General features: G+C 43.8%; 1 protein-coding gene across 2 annotated transcripts in view; it reads right to left on the bottom strand.

The window, feature by feature from the left end:
- LOC117566112 (zinc finger protein ush) overlaps positions 1-17,598 on the bottom strand; it is a 60,433-nt gene that overhangs the window by 17,119 nt on the left and 25,716 nt on the right. Inside the window, exon 1 of one of the 2 annotated variants that reach the window (XM_034245581.2) lies at positions 1,580-2,152. The exons of the other annotated variant lie outside the window; for it this stretch is intronic. Within the exon in view, the coding sequence (XP_034101472.1) occupies positions 1,580-1,628 (49 nt within the window). The 5' untranslated portion in view covers positions 1,629-2,152. Of the gene's footprint in view, positions 1-1,579; positions 2,153-17,598 lie in introns of those variants that run through there. 2 annotated transcript variants of the gene reach the window in all.

Below are 17,598 nucleotides of genomic sequence, written 5' to 3'. Positions count from 1 at the left end.
TATATCTTAAGAATAATAATACCGCAGTTACTCTGGCTGACAATCTGGTATATATCGAATGTAGTACTATATAAATATACCAAATATGTATATGGTTTGGTATATTCTTAGTATTTTTGTGGTATATTAATTTGGTATATCTTATGAATAATAATACTGCAGTTACTTTGGCAGAAAATCTGGTATATTTTGCACTATACGGAATATATCGAATGTAGTACTATATAAATATACCAAATATGTATATGGTTTAGTATATTTTTAGTATTTTGTGGTATATCTTAAGAATAATAATACCGCAGTTACTCTGGCTGACAATCTGGTATATATCGAATGTAGTACTATATAAGTATACCAAATATGTATATGGTTTGGTATATTCTTAGTATTTTTGTGGTATATTAATTTGGTATATCTTAAAAAGAATAATACCGCATTGTTATAGTTGCTTAAGCTGACAATCTTTTGTTCACAATGGTATATTTTGAATACAGTACTATATCAATATAACAAATGTTTGGTATATTTTTAGTGTTTTTGTGGTATATTTATTCCTTCACTTCTCTCTCTCTCTCTCTCTCCACACCTCTCTTTCTATCTCTTAATATGCTTTTTATCCAATATTTGTGCTTTATCCAACCAAAAATTGAATGCGTATTAAGCGCATACAAAAAATGACCAATTAATAATCTTGTATTATTAATTTCGTATCTTGCAGTTGAATATCGAATAATCAATATCGAGTGTTGAATGTGTGCATTGGGTTATTCATTATTATTCGTGTTATTCATAAAACGCTGCTAAATACATAATAAAATATTGTTGTGCACAATAATTGCTTCGAGTGAAAACAATGTGAGTCCCGCCGTTGCTGTTCGAGTTGCTGTGATTGTTGTGGTTGCTGCTGTGATTGTTGTTGTTGTTATTCATATCGCAATCGTATCTGTTAAGTACGCACAACACAACGCAACACAATTCAAGACAACAAAACACAGGCCAATACAACGCCCGGTTTCAACGCCAGCTCAGTAGCCAAAGCCAAAGCCAAAGCCGTAGTCCAACTCGGGTTTAGCTATGGATATAGCCAAGACGCAGACGAAGACCAAGAGCATGTTCAAGTCCAAGTCCAAGCTCGTGTTGTTGTTGTTGTTGTTGTGGTTTTCTCGTTTTGATTATATTTCGCTGATATTCACTTCAAGGAATTATAATAACAATAATAACAACAATCCGCAGAATTCCTCCGTTTTTATTTCTCCTTCGTTCGCCAGATTGTAGATATCACACACACACACATGTATACACTCTCACACACACACAGACACATGTGAGGCAAGGAATGAATGTGTAGCCACACAGCGTAGATAGTCGACTGATAAGCAAAAGCAAAAGCTGCCTCAGCTGCCGCTGGGATAACTTGGGATAGCTTGTGAAGGCGACTCTTTCGGTCAGCACGGTGGGGAAGAGGCGAAGGGGAGTTAACCCTTGCAACGTGTGTGTTTCGAAAGAGAGGGAGACAGAGAGAGAGAGAGGGAGAGAGAGAGAGAGAATGTCCGGTGGCTCACCCACGGGATCGTCTCACCTTTTGTTGCTGCTGCTGCTGCTGTTGTTGTTGTTTGAGTGCTGATCATGGCTATTAGTCAACGCTTCTTGTATCCACTTTGACGTTGAATGGGGGCTTTAAGAGTGGGGGAGTTGTAGGGGGAGGGGTGGCTGGCAACAAATGTTTTGCCTCACTTTTTTCTTAGTTTTACTTGCTCATTTCTTTCGTGGCACTTGGCGCATTTTCGATTGCACTCACAATATTCATATTCACATATTCACTTGGCACTCACTCGCGTTGATTGACTGCGCTGTTGATTGAGTGATTGACTCTACGACTCTGCTTTCGGCATTCGCGGCGTAGTGTCGAGCTTCGTTCGTTCGTTGCTGCTCGCTTCGCGTTCTACGGCAAACTGACAAACGCAGCCCAAAGCAGAGCAGAGCAGTCGACGGCATTCGAGACGGCAGAGCAGAGAGCGGAGAGTGGAGAGTGTGGAGAGCGGAGAGCAGCGAGAGTCGAGCGACGACACGAGACGAGAGTTGAGCAGGCGCTGAGTAATGAAATTTTGTGCTGTCTCTCTGCCTGCTGTCTGTCCGTCTGTCTGCCTGTCGTTGTGTATCTGTGAGATACAAAGATACCGAGGCCAGCCGAATAACGACGACGACGACGTCGACGCTGGCAGCGCCACACAGCTGATGTTTGTTGATGACTCGCAATGACTGCGACTTGTCCGTCTCCGTCTCCCTCTTTGCTGGTTTGGTTTGCTGGTGGTAAAGTTGTTTATCTTTCATTTGCCAGTCTGCCAGTTGAGTCTATCTGCCAGCCCTATCAGCCATCCAGTCAGCCTTCCTAGCAGTCCTATTCCCAGGTCTCCGCAGCAGTCCCAGCAGTCGAGGTCTCTGCGTCGTCTTTTTGGATTCGTATCTGTATCCGACACACACACACTGACACACACACTCGCACTCGCTTTGCTCGCTCGCCGGTTGACTGCCAACTGAAATAAGATATCTCGCTGCTGCGCTCGAGCTTCCTTCGCAGCCACAAAACAGCAACAACAGCAACAGCAACAGAAACGACAACAACAACGAACGTCGTTCGAAATTATTCGAAACAAAAACTGATAAAGCACTGATAAGAGCGCAGCGCGGCGCGCAGTTAGATAACATCGACCAACCAGCCACAGTCAGCGAGACACACAGACACACGACAGAGGGGCAAGCCAACTGGTTGGCAGCGGCAGCGGCAGCAGAGGCAAGCAGAGGCAGCCGGCGAGGCAAGGCCCGAGGCAGCCAACCAGCAGCAACAAACGGATAGCAAGAGCGAGAGAGAGACACACATGAATAAAGTGAGAGAGAGAGAGCGAGAGATACGCATACAGTTGCAATTTGGAGGCAGTGTGCGCTGTGCACTTACAGATACAGATACATCTATACACAGCTACAGCTACAAAGATACATTCAACAAAGCCACTGCGTGTGTGTGCTTGTGTGTGTGTGTGCGAGAGATGCTTGAATGCGATATCGCGTCGTACGGCTAATGGAATTCTGATTATTGCTTAGTGATAAGCGTTTTGTGTTTAATTGTATCTGTGTATCTGTATCTGTTTTTGGCTCTGCACTGCAAGAAAACAGGGTTGAGTGTAGTATACGCGTAGCCCCAAAAACAAAGATACATTCAAAGCAGAGATTGTCTGTCGTTGTCGATGTCGATGTTACTTCAGTTGCTGCTGCTGCTTCAGTTGCTGCTGTTATCACCCCTTTTGTGTGGCCTCCCATCGAGCAGAGTTCATTTCCTGCAGTGGCCAACAGTCCCCAGCTAACACCTGCCCCAATCCACACCCTCCCTGCCCCTTCCTATTGTACTCCTCTCCCCTCGTTTATAGCCATTGCCATTCTCATTGCCATCATCCTCATCGAGTTGGCTTCAGCTTTAGCTTTGGCTTTGGCGCTTTTCAGTTTTCATTGTGTTTATCAGCGAGCGTTGATCTATTTTAATGTTGCTTTGCCTTCACCTCCCCCAGCTCCACACACACTCATCCTGTCTCCCTCTCTGGCTTTGTCTGTCTCGCTCTGCTTCGTTGTTCGCTTTATCGCGCGCTTTTATCGGCGTTTGGTTTATTTCATTTGCCTGACAGCTTTTGCAGATGCAAAACGTTTGCCAGATGTTTATCAGTGTGCCCACAACGCTCTCTCTCTCTCTCTCTCACACACACACACACACTAACACACACTCTTTGCTTGCATTTACACATTCTCTCTCTTGGCTTGCATTTTCTCTCAATCAGCTGTGTTCGCTGCTTCGCTGCCTGTGTTGACTGCGACTGCATTGGCGACGCTAACGTCGACTGCGACTGCATTTGCCATGTTGCGCATGCGTTGCTCGCCAACACCCGCTTCACCTACCCCCCTCCCTCTGTCCTCTCCCCTCTGCGCTCTTTGCTAGTTCCCCTGCCTTCAACGACGATTATCTCGTTTGCCATTGTTGACTTTTAATTAGATTCATTAAACGTGCCGCTTGCCGCCGCTGCTGACGTCGTCCGTCGTGTTGCCACGCACTTCACCCTCCACCCTTACGCCCTTCCCCCTCCCCTTAACCGTGCCAGTCCAAACCTTTCACAATACCCTTCAGAAAGCTACACTCAATTGTGACAGCTTTTGGAGAACCGCAACAGATCATAACTGACTTTATTACAATAGATTTCAGTTCTAAGAGCTTACCAATTAAGGGTCGAAAATCAAATTCAATGCAATGCAATTTCAAATATGCAATAACTCGTTTAGTGGCCTCAACAGAAACTGAACAAACTGCTAAGCTGAGAAACTTGAAACGAGAAGCAACAGATTTTTTTCGATAATTTTTATAGTGTAAGTTTAGCGAACATGTTGAATAACTTAAAGGTGGCCCATAAGTGAAAATTGTGCATAACGAAGTGGCGGGTAAGTGAGATATGGATGTATATAAGACAGCATTAAAAAATAAGTATGGAATTTTTAAAATATTGAATGAGCTAATAATAACCTTTTAACTTATTGGTTAACTATAGTATTAATGAACCAGTTTATCATCTGTCCATAAGTGCAAATTGTGCACAACGAAGTGGCCGGTAAGCGAGATATGGACAGCATTAAAGAATAAGTTTGGAATTTTTAGAATATTGAATGAGCTAATAATCAAATTTTAATTTATTGGTGAACAGTTTATCAGTTTATCATCTATCATTTAAAAGCAGTTTTATTTAATAAATTTGTGTCTCATTTATATCATCACTTTACTAAATGAGTGTATTCTAGTCAAGAGTACCTAAAAGTCGACTTGGGTCTGTCCTGTTTTGACTGCTTTCTTGTTATTCTGAATAAATTTTCACATTCACATTTGGTGGGTGTTTTTGAGCCGGAGTTCGAGGCTGGAGTTGGAGTTGGAGTCGAGAGTCGGGAGTTTATGCAGCGATAAACACTTCATGCGTGAATATCTGCAAAAGGTTTTTGATAAATGTGCTTAACATTGTTAATGTTTTATTGCAGTTGTTGTTGTGTTGTTTTCTGTTGCTGTTGTTGTTGCTGTTGTTCATAGGCTGATGAACTACCAAAGCAGGCAATGCAGTGGCGACAGTGGCTCACCTCAGTTTTCTCTCTCTTTTTGCTTGCTGTCAGCTGTGGCTCAACTGTAGGCAATTGTTTTGCAATTATGTAGATGTTAAGTACAGTTTGCTGTCTCTCAATCTCTCTCTGTCACTCTTTTGCTTTTCTGGATGTGTGTCATTGTTGTTACGTGCTCATTTATTGGCATAAATATGGAAGGTAAATAAAGCCAGATCTACGTTGCCCGATTAATGAACGCAACTCTATGGAAAGCGGCTTACAAAATGGAGTTAATTATAGGCTATTGAGACTGCCGAATACCCTGTAGTTAACTTTCTTATGGCACTCAAGTATATTTCTGATACCCTCTAAATATCTAATTTTCATAGAGAATGCATGACATCGCATATCACTTCGAATATCAATAATGACTGGTAGATTATATAAATCTGTTAAGCATCTCCCATATTTAATACCAATAAGGAATCAACTATAAAGGCAAATGTAATTTGTAGTTTGGTTTCTACCGCACTGCTATTTCAATGTTCACAGTTTTACATGTTAAATTCAAACATATATTACATAATTTTTTCATTTAAGTAAATTATTTCTTGAATGGTTCCATGATTAGTAAAAACAAACTACATCACTTTCCTAGCAACTTTTTCTTCTTCTTTTCCCTCGCTTGTTTCTTGTTCACTCTACTCAAATTCTGCCTTATTTTCTGCCTCATTTACAGGGTATGCAATTATGCTGCAAATCATGTTGTTATTATTGCCTTTGAGTTTTTGTTGTAATTGCTGTTGCTGCTGCAATTGCAAATGACGCAGCACACACACACACACACACACACACACACACAGAGGCACACCCGCTTCACACACACACACACACACACACACACACACACACACTCACACGCTAGAGAGCGACCCGAAGCGACCTCGATATGGCAGAGTCTCGAGAGAGAGGAGGCGAGGTGAATTCGGTTCAGAGAGCTCAACACTCAACACTTTTCGAGTCTTGAGTCTCAAGTCTCGAGTCGCAGTCGGCGCAGATGCAAAACACTGATAAGATCCTGCTGCTGATAACAGTTTGCCGCTGCTGCTGCGGCCGTCGCAGTTTGGGGGTTATTTTCGACTGTTGTTGTTATTGCTGTTGTTGTTGTTGCATTTGTTGTTTTTCCACACGCTGCCGAGTCGCGTTATTTCATTTCGTTCGCCTCGCAGATGCGTCGTTAAGATTAGCAAAAGCAGCATTTTCTCGTTGTTTCTGTTGTTGTTGTTGCTGTTGTTGTTGCTGTGGCAAAGCATATAAAAAAAGGGAAACAAAACAACAAACAGCCAAAAACATTTATCAAGAAATAAATCTACTTGAGTTGAGTTTTTTTTTACTTGGCTTCACTTTTTGTTTTCTGCTGTTTTGTGGCACAACTTGTTGTTGTTGTTTTCGTTGTTATTGCAGTTGTTGTAACTTGAAACTTGCACATTGAAACCGAGCTTAATCACCAGGGGAATGCTGAGCTGCAGATAGAGTATATCTCTATATCTCTCATCTCTCTTCTCTCGCTCTCTGAGAGTCTTGTGTAATCTCATAATGTGCGCAGTGTTTGCTCAACTCCAACCTTGAGAGCAGTTGCTTACATCTTTCCCCCCCTTCTCTATCTCTGTGCCACAGCAGGTGGCAAGTGGCAGGACCATCGCGAGCAACTTAACTCGCAGCTCTGCATATTTATGAAGCGTCGACACCTTGAATGACTTCATTGTAATCAAATTAAATCAATTAACATGGGCACAAGGTGTGAGGCGCGTCGTCTCGCCTCGCCTCGCCCACGTTGCTTGCCACCAAGTGTGGCAACGACTTTCACAGCGCCTTCTTTACAGCGCAATCAATCAAAATGATTTAAATTTCATGTCGCGTATCTGAGGCAGTCCAAAGTTGCCAAGCTAAGCTCGCTGCCAAAGATTAAGAACTCTCCCCTTCCTCCTCTCTCTCTCTCTATTTCTGACTCCCTCACAGTGCGTAGTAATTATTCCTCACTCTCCCAAAAAGCAAACTCTGTTTGGAATATCTTGAGCATAAATTTCTTCGCAGCTAATCACACTGAGCAAGCTCAAGTCTGCTCTGCATATGTATTAATGAATCTATGTAATTGTATTAGTGCCACGCTATGTTTACATTGACTATTCTTAAAGCTCTTTAAAGCTTTCCATCTGTGTGAAGCGTACGTGATGAAAAGGAAACTTATTTAAATTTGAAATGTTTTGAAAAAGATCTCAATACTAAATAATAAAGCTATTTACAATTCAAATATTTAGACCGCAATATTTCGTAATAATGTGTTAAATTCAATACTTCATTATTTGTAGATTTCAATGAATTTTCACATTAAACTTAAAGCTTGTGTATGAAATTAACTTTCAAAAGTTGGAGGAACATTTTTAACTTCAAATAGTTCTTTATACATTATACTTGATACTTCAAAGGAAGTAAAAAAGATTTAAATTCATATAATATTCAAAATTAAATATGGAAAGTGCTTTTACAAGTTGGACGAATAAATTCACCTTTAATATTATGGAAATTCTTTGAATGTATTACATTCTTTAGCCTTAGTGAACTTGCAAAATAAAAAGCTAACTTCAAGCCACTTAAAAACATCTCTAAGAATGTCCTGATACTTTAAATGGATTAATACGCTTATGCTTTTAATATTTATGAAAAGACTTTGACAGACTTGAAAAATTAAGCATTATTTTTAGTACTGTCACCACAGCTGTCTGAATTTTTTAAAAGTAATATAATTGTAATGAACTTTGAAATATCAATGCTAATTTCAAACATATTTAACCCGAAGAATATCCTTGTACTTCAAGGGAGGTTAAGTGCATATGATTGAATTGGAAGGAACACTCGCGATATCTATTGAAACAATCTCTGCTGATAATGGTAGCAATATCTCAGCTGTCTATTGACTGTGTGAGTGGGTTTCATTAGAAAAGATGGCAGCTATAAATAATAAATAGCTAAGGGAGCTAGACGGGGATTGAGGAAGAGTGGATTATATTGCTAAGCGCTTTATGATTGATGCATTTTCAGTCGTCATTTCAGTTTTATTGAACTCTTGAAAAAGCGAAAACCGAATAGGAATATTTGTTGTTGCTAGTTGTTGTCCGTCAGTCAGCCAGTCAGTGAGCGGGCTCTAAGTGGTCATAAAATATGCTTAATGCATCAGGAAGCCGGCGCTATGCGGGTGCAGACTAAAGAAGAAGAGGAGAGACGTGTGCGGGTTTCATCGGATTGCACCCCTTAACTGAACCAAGCCAAACCAAACCGAACCGAACTTAACTGAAACGTAAACGTAAACATCGTAAAACGTAAAATGTTATCTGTCGACCAGGCCGAGATCTGCTGCCTCTTTTCGGCCTTGCAGCGAAACGCGGCTCACTCGATTCAGTCAGTCAGTCAGTCATTCCATCCGTCTGTCTTTCCGAACGTCAGTTCAGTCAGCCGTTGGTAAGTGCGAGATTAAAATATTGGATAAGGCGACAGCGGCAGCAGAAGTGCACAGAAATGCGATAACAAAAATGAAAATGGAAATGGAAACGTTCCTTATGGCCTCTGATGCCATCGACGCCATCGTCGTCGTCGTCATCGTCGTTGCTTTCGAAATATTTTTGCGTTATCGACATCGCCTGCTTTGAATACACGGTCTCTTCCGTCTCCCTCTCTATCTTCTTCCTTGTCTGTCTGTCTGTCTGCTGTTGCCGTAAGTGAGTGATAAACACGAGTTATCGCATCAATTAGTTCGGCGTCAAGTTGACGTCGTTAAAAGCAGCACAACACAAAACACAAAGCCGAGGCCAAAAAGCGAGAACGAGTCAGAACCTATCGCTCTCTTTGTCCCTTGTTCGCCAGGGCCACGGCAGCAACAGCGAAAGTCAAAAACGCAGCCATAAAACCCAAATCGAAAACTGTCTCCTCGAGTCTCGAAATCGAATTCGAGACGCGGGCGCGACGCTTACAAAGTGTCAATGATCCTATAACCGATATTGCGATGACTCCGTCTTCGACCACGCCTCCGTCGTCTACGCCTCCTCATCAGCATCTTCGACGTCGCCATACGCAAATTGAGCGCAGTCAAAAGTGCCTTGTAAAACAGTAAACGTTTCTTCTTTTTTTTTTTCTTTCCTCTTCCGATCTGACGCCAGCATTAAATGAGCAAGACACAGGTAGAAAATTATTGAAGCTAGACAATAATTCACAAATTAAAATTGCCTCAGAACAAAACGGTTTTTCGGGACTCTCGAGACGCGTCGCCAGCATCAAATGAGCATCGGACAGACGAACAGACATCAGAGGGACAAGCATGAATCATTCAGTGTTCAACATTCAACATTCAACATTCCGCATTCACTATTCACTTTTTAGTCTGTGCCATCGTCTGCTGAGATGCAGATAGAGCACACGCCGCAACCAAAGCTAATTGCCGTATTGGCAAAAAGGACATCTACCTGCCCCTCTCTTCCTCTCCCTCTCTCTTTCATGATGCTGCTCAGTTCGTCATCTACTTGTTTCAGCCTGTCAACGGCTTCAGTGCGTCGAGATCTTGAGTGGATAACGGGTCGGCATCGGCATCGACGACGGCGTCGCCCCGCTATCACAGCCGGAAGTGCCATCATAAAAGGAAGGTGCAATAAAAATATTTTACACGCCCCAGCCACATTCGCATCCATTCACATTCGCCTCGTCGGGTGCCTAACCCTCCGACTACCGCTTGATCAGCCCGAGACTCACAAAACGACGATGTCAATTGGCCTCAAGAATGAGCTGCAGCAACAGCAGCAGTACCTCTGACGAATCTTGTATACCCTTCTTAGTAGTGAAAGTTACAGAGAGGGACTTTTTGAATTAAAAATAATGAAAATACTTACAGAATAATAAAGTGATGAAATATATAGAATACTGGTCGAAATCATCAGATAAAACTCACCTAAAAAGATAGAGAAGAAAGAAATGTATTAGAAATGTTGTATGATTAATAATCTTAAACCAAAAATTTCGAATTTAATGAGACATTTTTACTATTATATAACTATTACTTGAAATTATATGTAATATCCCAGATAAATTCATTATATACTATAAATTTAATAATAGCATTAACCAGAGCAGAAAATTTACTAAAGAGTCGTATAGCAATAATATGCATCCTTGAAAGTTAGAAATTTTCTTAATCATTATGCCTATGAATTGAAATTTAGCATTGCAAAATAATGCTTTCCCCATCGAAATTAAAACCTTGAAATGAATGTTTTAAAATTAAAATTTCACTGACTGTTTAGCTTATATAGTAAATTCCCGCAGCTTCTTTTTGTAGGACAACTGTCATTCGATTGACAGACAAACACTATTGAAATGTCAAGCGACTTTTCGAGTGAAGAGAGCAAAACAATGTCTCAGTCTTATTCACATTCAGAGTCTCAGTCAACGTCTCTTTCTTCGTCGCCGTCTCCATGTGCGCCACATGTGATGACAGTGAAGCTGACAAGATGAGGGTGCCACACAACAAGGCTCAAGGCAGTGGCAAAGAGGAAGAGGAAGAGAAGGAAGAAGGGTGAGGGAGGAGAAGCAAGAGGACAACAGAGGCAACATCGGAAACGTTGCTCTCTCTCACTTGGCGCTGCTTATCAGTGCGCATTCCTTTTCAGTTTCGCATTGTTGCCTGCCATTTGTTGTGCGAGTGTTTGAGTGACAATGAAGAGTGGAAAGAGGAGCGAGGGGGGAAGACAGGCTGTGTGTGTGTGCTCCAAGTGGCAGCGTGTGAATCATGACCCAAAGTGTCAGGCGGCATCATAAAAATCATAACCATTTACGAGAGACATGAGACACGAGACAACTTGGCCCGAAGAAGACTCGAGTCAGCTGCCCAGTGGCCAAAAGGGGGTGCTGACCTGGCCCTGAAAGGGAGAGGGAGGGATGAGAGTGCGAAGGGAAGATGTTTATCAGGCTGTTTGGCAAATAAAAAAGCAGTTGGCCGCCAAGGATAATAACAATTTTGCTAAATTACAAATTACGCAAACAAATACACTTGTAACTCGGAGAGTGAATAAGTGTGAGTGTCTGAATAAGTGTAGTTGTAGTTGTGGCTGGTGTTCATTAAAGCAAACTCGGACACGCACACACATAAATTGCTTATCCTTTATCCTGTTGCTGCTGCTGTGGCAACTGGGCGAATGATAAATTCTCGACTGCGACTGCATGACAAACTGCAAGAAGCACACACAGGACGCAGGACGTAGGACAGAGAACGAAACAGCAGCTGCCGATAAGCAAAGCTGGCCAAGCAGGCGAGAAGAAGAGGAGCAAGGAGGGAGGAGGGAGGCGGGAAGGCATGTGTAGTAAGCAAGAAGAGAAAGCGATGCGTTTGCTCGACTTCTCTCCGAACGTCGCGCGGGGCCATTAAATTGACAAAATACCAACACAGCAACAACAGCAACAGCAACGGGTAGATAGAGATAGTGAAAGAGAGACACAGAAGAGGGAGGAGAAGAGGAGGAGAGACTGGGCTGGGCAAGCCACAAAAAGGACATTCCTCAGAGCAGAGCCAAGCGCCATATTTTATATTTTACATTCTTATCGCAAACTCTCACTCAGCCATTCAGCACACACACACACACACAGCGAGACACACACACATACACAGACAGACAGAGAGTGTATGGCAAAAAGGAATCAACTCGACTCTGGGAGCTGGAGCTGTTGCTGGGAACTGGGAGCTGATAACACCCGCGCTAATGGGACCAAACAATGCCAAATGGAGCAGCGCAGTCGATGCAGCTCTGTTAGCTGCTAGCTGGGCAACAACAAGGACAACGACAACTCGAAACGAGGACACAACACAGCCAGCCAGTCAGCCAGCCAGCCGAGCAAAGATGGGGATCCCCATCCGTGTGTCCCGCCCTCTTTGGGCTAGGCTAGGCCTTATCTATGGCCATCAATCAGGCGAGCAGCGAGCGGCGATAAGCAAAAAGATTTTAAATGGAGTGCACAGTGAGAGAGAGAAGCGACACAAGAGGGGGCAGGGCAGAGGCAGGGACTGTGCTGCTTCCTTGTGTCCCTCTCTCCCTCTTCTTCCTCCATTCCATTGCGAGTCGGGGTTTTAGGAGAGCGCTTCGCTTCGCCTCGACTGTTGAGCGAGATAAGCGCAGAGCAGAGTGTGCAATGCTTCCCTGTGTTAGTGTGTGTGTGTGTGTTGCACTGGCGCATACTCCTGTCCAGGTGCCACACTATCCCTTCACCCCCTCTACCCTCTTTCGTTGTGCCCGTGGGGCCAAAAGTTTCGTTCCATTTTGCGCTGATGACGCGAGCGAGCGACGAACATTTTCACTTGTCGTTGTCGCTGCTGGCGGCCTTATCAGCGGGCGGGCACACCCGCTCAGCCTGCCCCTTTCTCCCCCCTCCCAAAGGACTGCCAGGACGTGGCGCAATTGCTTATCACACACACACTCGCACACACATAGTCAATGCAACGCTCGCGAAGCATAAAGCAGCCTGAAAGACAGCAGCAGCAGAAACAATGACAGCGCGCTGACAGCACATGAAAAGTTCAGGGGTGCAGGAAAGGAACGAGTCAGCAGGTGGGGGGGAGGGGGAACGAACATAGGCATAATGAAGCCTTTTCAGTGTTGGAAAATTCGCCGTTACATTCAATGAAAATTGTTAAATGAAATGATTCGCTGTCGCCGAGTCGCTGAATGTGAAATGTGAATAGCTTTTATGCAGCGCGCGCCTGTCGATTGATTAAAACGTGACTGCCCCACACTCCCCTTCCCCCTTCCCCTTCTGTTGGCTGCCACCCTGCGTCGCCTTTACTTAATTAACTGAAGTGAAAATGGCGCCCGGCTTCTGCTGGCAACGTGATAAACAACATTTCGGGAGCTCTCGAGCTTTGGGGTCAGGCTACCAATTTACATTGTTGTTGTAGTTGTTGCTAGTGCAACACTAGTCAGCGAGGGAGGTAGACGGGGAGGGGAGGGGGAGGGGGAGGGAAGTGAGCGAGGCTTATCGCAACGGAATGTGCCAAGCCATTCGAAGCTCGGGGCCAGGCGATAAGCGAGCCAGCCAAACACACGATGAACGAGAGTCGAGGCGAGTCCTGCGAAGGTGGCAAGAGGGAGGAGAGAGGGGTAGTAGGGGGTTGCCACTTCTTGTGTGCGTGCGTGGGCGATACAAAGCGCGTCGAACAAAAGCTGGGCAGGTGAGAGATAGAGAGATAGAGAGAGAGAGAGAGTAAGCTGTATTTTTGGGGGCGTTTGTCGCCCGCTTCCTGTTTCACTTCACACACACAGTACGTAAGTGTTGCGCTTGTGTGTGTGGCAATGTGTGTTGCGTAGCAGGCGCACAGCAAGTGTCGCTAACCGATGCCGACTTGTTGTGTGCTCCAGAGTCAACAGATACGCAGATACATTTGTATCTTTCGCATACGCATACAGATACTCGCAACGCGCACGCTGCCTTTGTCTTTGTCTCTTGGCATGCACACGAGCATCCCCCTCGCCTGCCTGCCTGCCACACCTAGTGGCAAGCGGCAAGAAGGTATTTCATTGGCCCAGATTACGCAATCGAAGCGTCGCTGCGACTTTCGACTCGGACTTCACGTGTCGCGAGATACAGATACAGCGCAGAGCGAGCTATTCGCTTCGATATGCGCTCCGCATACCGCAGCTCAAGATACAGATACTCGCATCAGTTTGCGGCACGTGCAGCAGCAGTAATAACAACAACAAAAACAAAAACCAGAGATTAGCTCGCATCGCAGCTGCTGTCCGCAATTAACGCGCTTATCTTCTGCCTCTCCGTCTCTGTCTCCGTCTCTGTCTTTTTCTATCTTGCTTGCTCTATCTGCATCTTTCTCAGCTGCAGGCCTCTAATTAGACCGCTGAGATGTTGCCAAAAAAAAAAGAACATCGAGCAAATAAAAGCTACACACTGCCAATTGTCAGTGCCAAGCTATAGCTATCGCTATTCTCTTATCGCACATCGGTTATCGATTATTTCTCTCGCTCTCTGCGCTTCGCATTCCCATTTTTTAATGATGATGGCCGCTGATTGACAACGCTTATTCCCATTACCAGCCACAATCTCCCTCTGTCGCTTTTAATGATGCCCTTCAGATGGCAAATGAACAACTGTCATTAATCACAAAGTTATCAAATCATATCAAACAGATTTACATCTCTAAAACAAATGTTTCATCTTCGAAAATTTAATTTGTAAAACCTTTTTGTGGTTAATTTTAGTGTCTCTTGAGAGTCGCGTTAAAGATTGACATTTGTTGTAATTTAAACTTCAACAAATGTAGACGTCAATTTTCCCAGAGGAAAGCACGGAGAACAAAAAAAAAAAAAAACAACCCTAGGTAAACATAATAGTGTCATTAACAGTGTCAGTTATGAATAATTTTAAGCGGTAAAAGGAATGCTAAAAGGGTATGCTAACTGTGTGGAAATTGACAAAGTAATAGGAGTTTAAAGAAATGTTAAGAAATATGCTCTTTAAAATAAATTTAATGTAAGCTTGGTTGTTATATCTTAGAAAGTAGATAAAGGAAAGCTACCAGCTTTAGGATAGGATATTTTCATAGTATTTTCCCACTTATTTCCCTACTCGATTACCTTATTTGTCCACCTGGTATCTCCTAGTGTAGCATTTCTTTCCCCACTTGCTATACAAATAAATTAGTGCTCAATTTAGTGCAGCATATTATCGCGGTATTCAATAAAAAGTTTCTGGACTAAACCCGGACACAACTCGGGAACTTGTTTGCTTTTGCCTCGATTTCGTTGTCGATTCCCAAAATAATAATTTGCTTTATTTTTGGGGGTAATCGAGGGAGAGACGTCACATTGAGCGATGCCAAAAGTCGATACAGCTGATGGATTCTTTGAAGATAAGCAGTCCCCTAGCTGCGCCTTTCCCTTCCCTTACCTCTAGCCCAAGAGCTGGGCTAATGACTGAATAATTTAGTTGGCTATCGAAGGCGGTTAAAACACAACGAATCAGCGATGCTCTACGATTGTGAATAGCCGTGAATAACTGCACTTTAATTGCAAATCCTTGACCCAATCGATAATTTACAGTCGCGAGTGTTTAATTCAACTTCCTCTGTATCGAGAAATGTTAATCAGATTCGATTTGATTGAATGGGATTGCGATTGGTGTGAAATCGAACAAATTATACGAGCGGCCATTGGCCGAAAGATTCGTCTTGAAACTATTTCCCTTCCCTCCCCTCCCCTCCTCTCCTTCTTCTCTGATCCGTCATAAACCTCGACTTAATGTCGATTCATGAGTCTTGAGTTTAGAGGCGAATGATGCGATTTCATTTCATTTACGACTGCCATAACTTATGCACATATTTGTGACTTGATTTCGGGTGTTGTTTGCGTTGTTTGTTGCCTCGTTTGTTGTTGGGTGTTCGATTACAAGGCCCCCGAAGGCATTGAATATCGCTTAATATTGATGAGACATTGGGCTTGAGACTGCGATTCAGACTGAGACTGACTCTGAGAATGGGGCAGCAAGCAGCAAGCGCCCCCTGACCAAATAACTAAATGTGGCATGAGCAAACAGAGTCATAAACTTCTGGTTTATGGCTTCCAGCACACACACACACACATACGCACACACACTCAGGTATCAAGCGACTATTATCGCTGGAAAGGATCTCTCTCTCTTACTCTCTTTTTCTCTCTCGCTCGCTCACTCGCTGCCGAATCGAGTTATCGGAGCTGGGCATCTTTTGGTTTAGCGTCTGTTTTGCTGGCGGTGGAGTTCTACCTTAAATGGGTGTAGCTCTGGGTCGCTGCCAGCAGGATATTTGCCAATAATGGCAAAAACTTTTTATAGACACACACGCACTCACACATAGAAGCACACCTGCACACACACATGCTCACAATTTACGGGGCTTTATCAATCAATCTTAATTAATCACAGCGCGCAGATCGCATAAAGCTCGCAAAGCGAGACAAAACTAGAAGGGGGAGGAGAGGGGATGAAGAGAGGGGGCTGGCTTGCAGGTGCCTAAACAAAAGTTTCGTCATCGTCAGCGCAAAATCGATGGCAAAAGTTGTGGCAAAGTTGCGCGAGAATCGAAAACGAGAATCGAGAAAGTCGCAGCTGAGGAATGTGTGTTGCAGCAACACTGGAATGCGATTATACTAGTGTGTGTGGCGAGAAATGCGAAAAACGAAACATGTTGGAAATTATTGTTATGCGCAGTTTATCAGCAGTGCCACAATCTGTGGCAGCAGCAGCGAGTTGATTCCTTGCCACACCTGTCCCAGTTCTCACTCTGCAGTTGCCACCTTGCAACGTCCATATCCATATCCATATCCATTTCCACTTCCATTTCCATTACTGCGCTTTGCGGACTTGCCCCCAGAAGTGTTTATCAAACGTTGTCGCCGTCTGTTCCCTCCCCCCTCTCCAATGTCTGCTGCGGTAGATAATGAAGACGCCACCGCCATCAGCTGCATCAGCAGCCACATCAGGCAACGGGTTGGAATCAAACGAAGCCGCCGCCAGCCAGCGCCACTCGAGCGCCACTTAGATGAGATGTCTTGATGTCGATGTCTGCCCCCGCTCACCGCTCCCTGCCCCTTTGCCACAAGCAACGCGACGCAGCTTATCAGCAAGCGACCGAAAAACAAAAATAATTTTCATTAAAATGATTTATGAAAATGCAAAGCGCGCTGACCAAGCACAAGACGAGCACCTGGCGACCTGACGCCCTCGGCGACAAAGAGGGGGGAAGAGCGGGGCTGCCCCAGTGACAAATCGTAGTCTTTAGTTAGCCAACAAACTAAGCGAGAGAGAACGCGAGGAAGAGAAAGAGAGAGGGAAGACGACATCGGCACATAATTAATTACAATTTAGTTTATGAACTATGCAAGTTTGGTTCTTTTTCTGCCTTTCGTTTTTCGTTATTCGTTTTTCGGGAGAGCAAATTGATGGATGCCGTCGATAAAGTTGACAAATTTGCTTTTAGCCAAAGCGATTTCGATTGGTTAGCCACTAACGGTAACCGGGAACGCAGAAGGGAAGGGGAGGGGAGGGGTGGGGAAGGGAAACGAGAACTCGCCGCGTGGGCTAATGAGGCCAGTCAAGCAAACGGACAAGTTCGTTGGGTTATCGAGCCATCTCGAGGCGCCACCATCAGCCAAACCTTCGAAACGAAAGCGAATGAGAATAATAACAAGAACGCTACTGTGAAGTATGCTCGACTGGCAGATACCCGTTGCCCATTTTAAAGGCTAAACGAAGGCAATTAGTGTGACCAGATATGCTTAAAAACTTGTAACATAATAAAGTCACTTATTTTCAATAGTGTATGATATAAACTATACTTAAAATTCCATATTTGAGTTGATTTGAAATGATTTCATCTGTAATCAACCACATAAAAACCATTTT

This window comes from Drosophila albomicans, chromosome 2L, assembly GCF_009650485.2.
Source record: "Drosophila albomicans strain 15112-1751.03 chromosome 2L, ASM965048v2, whole genome shotgun sequence".
NCBI lineage: Eukaryota > Metazoa > Arthropoda > Insecta > Diptera > Drosophilidae > Drosophila > Drosophila albomicans.
Note: the sequence above shows the minus strand (reverse complement) of the source record. Positions and strands in the feature narration are given on the sequence as shown.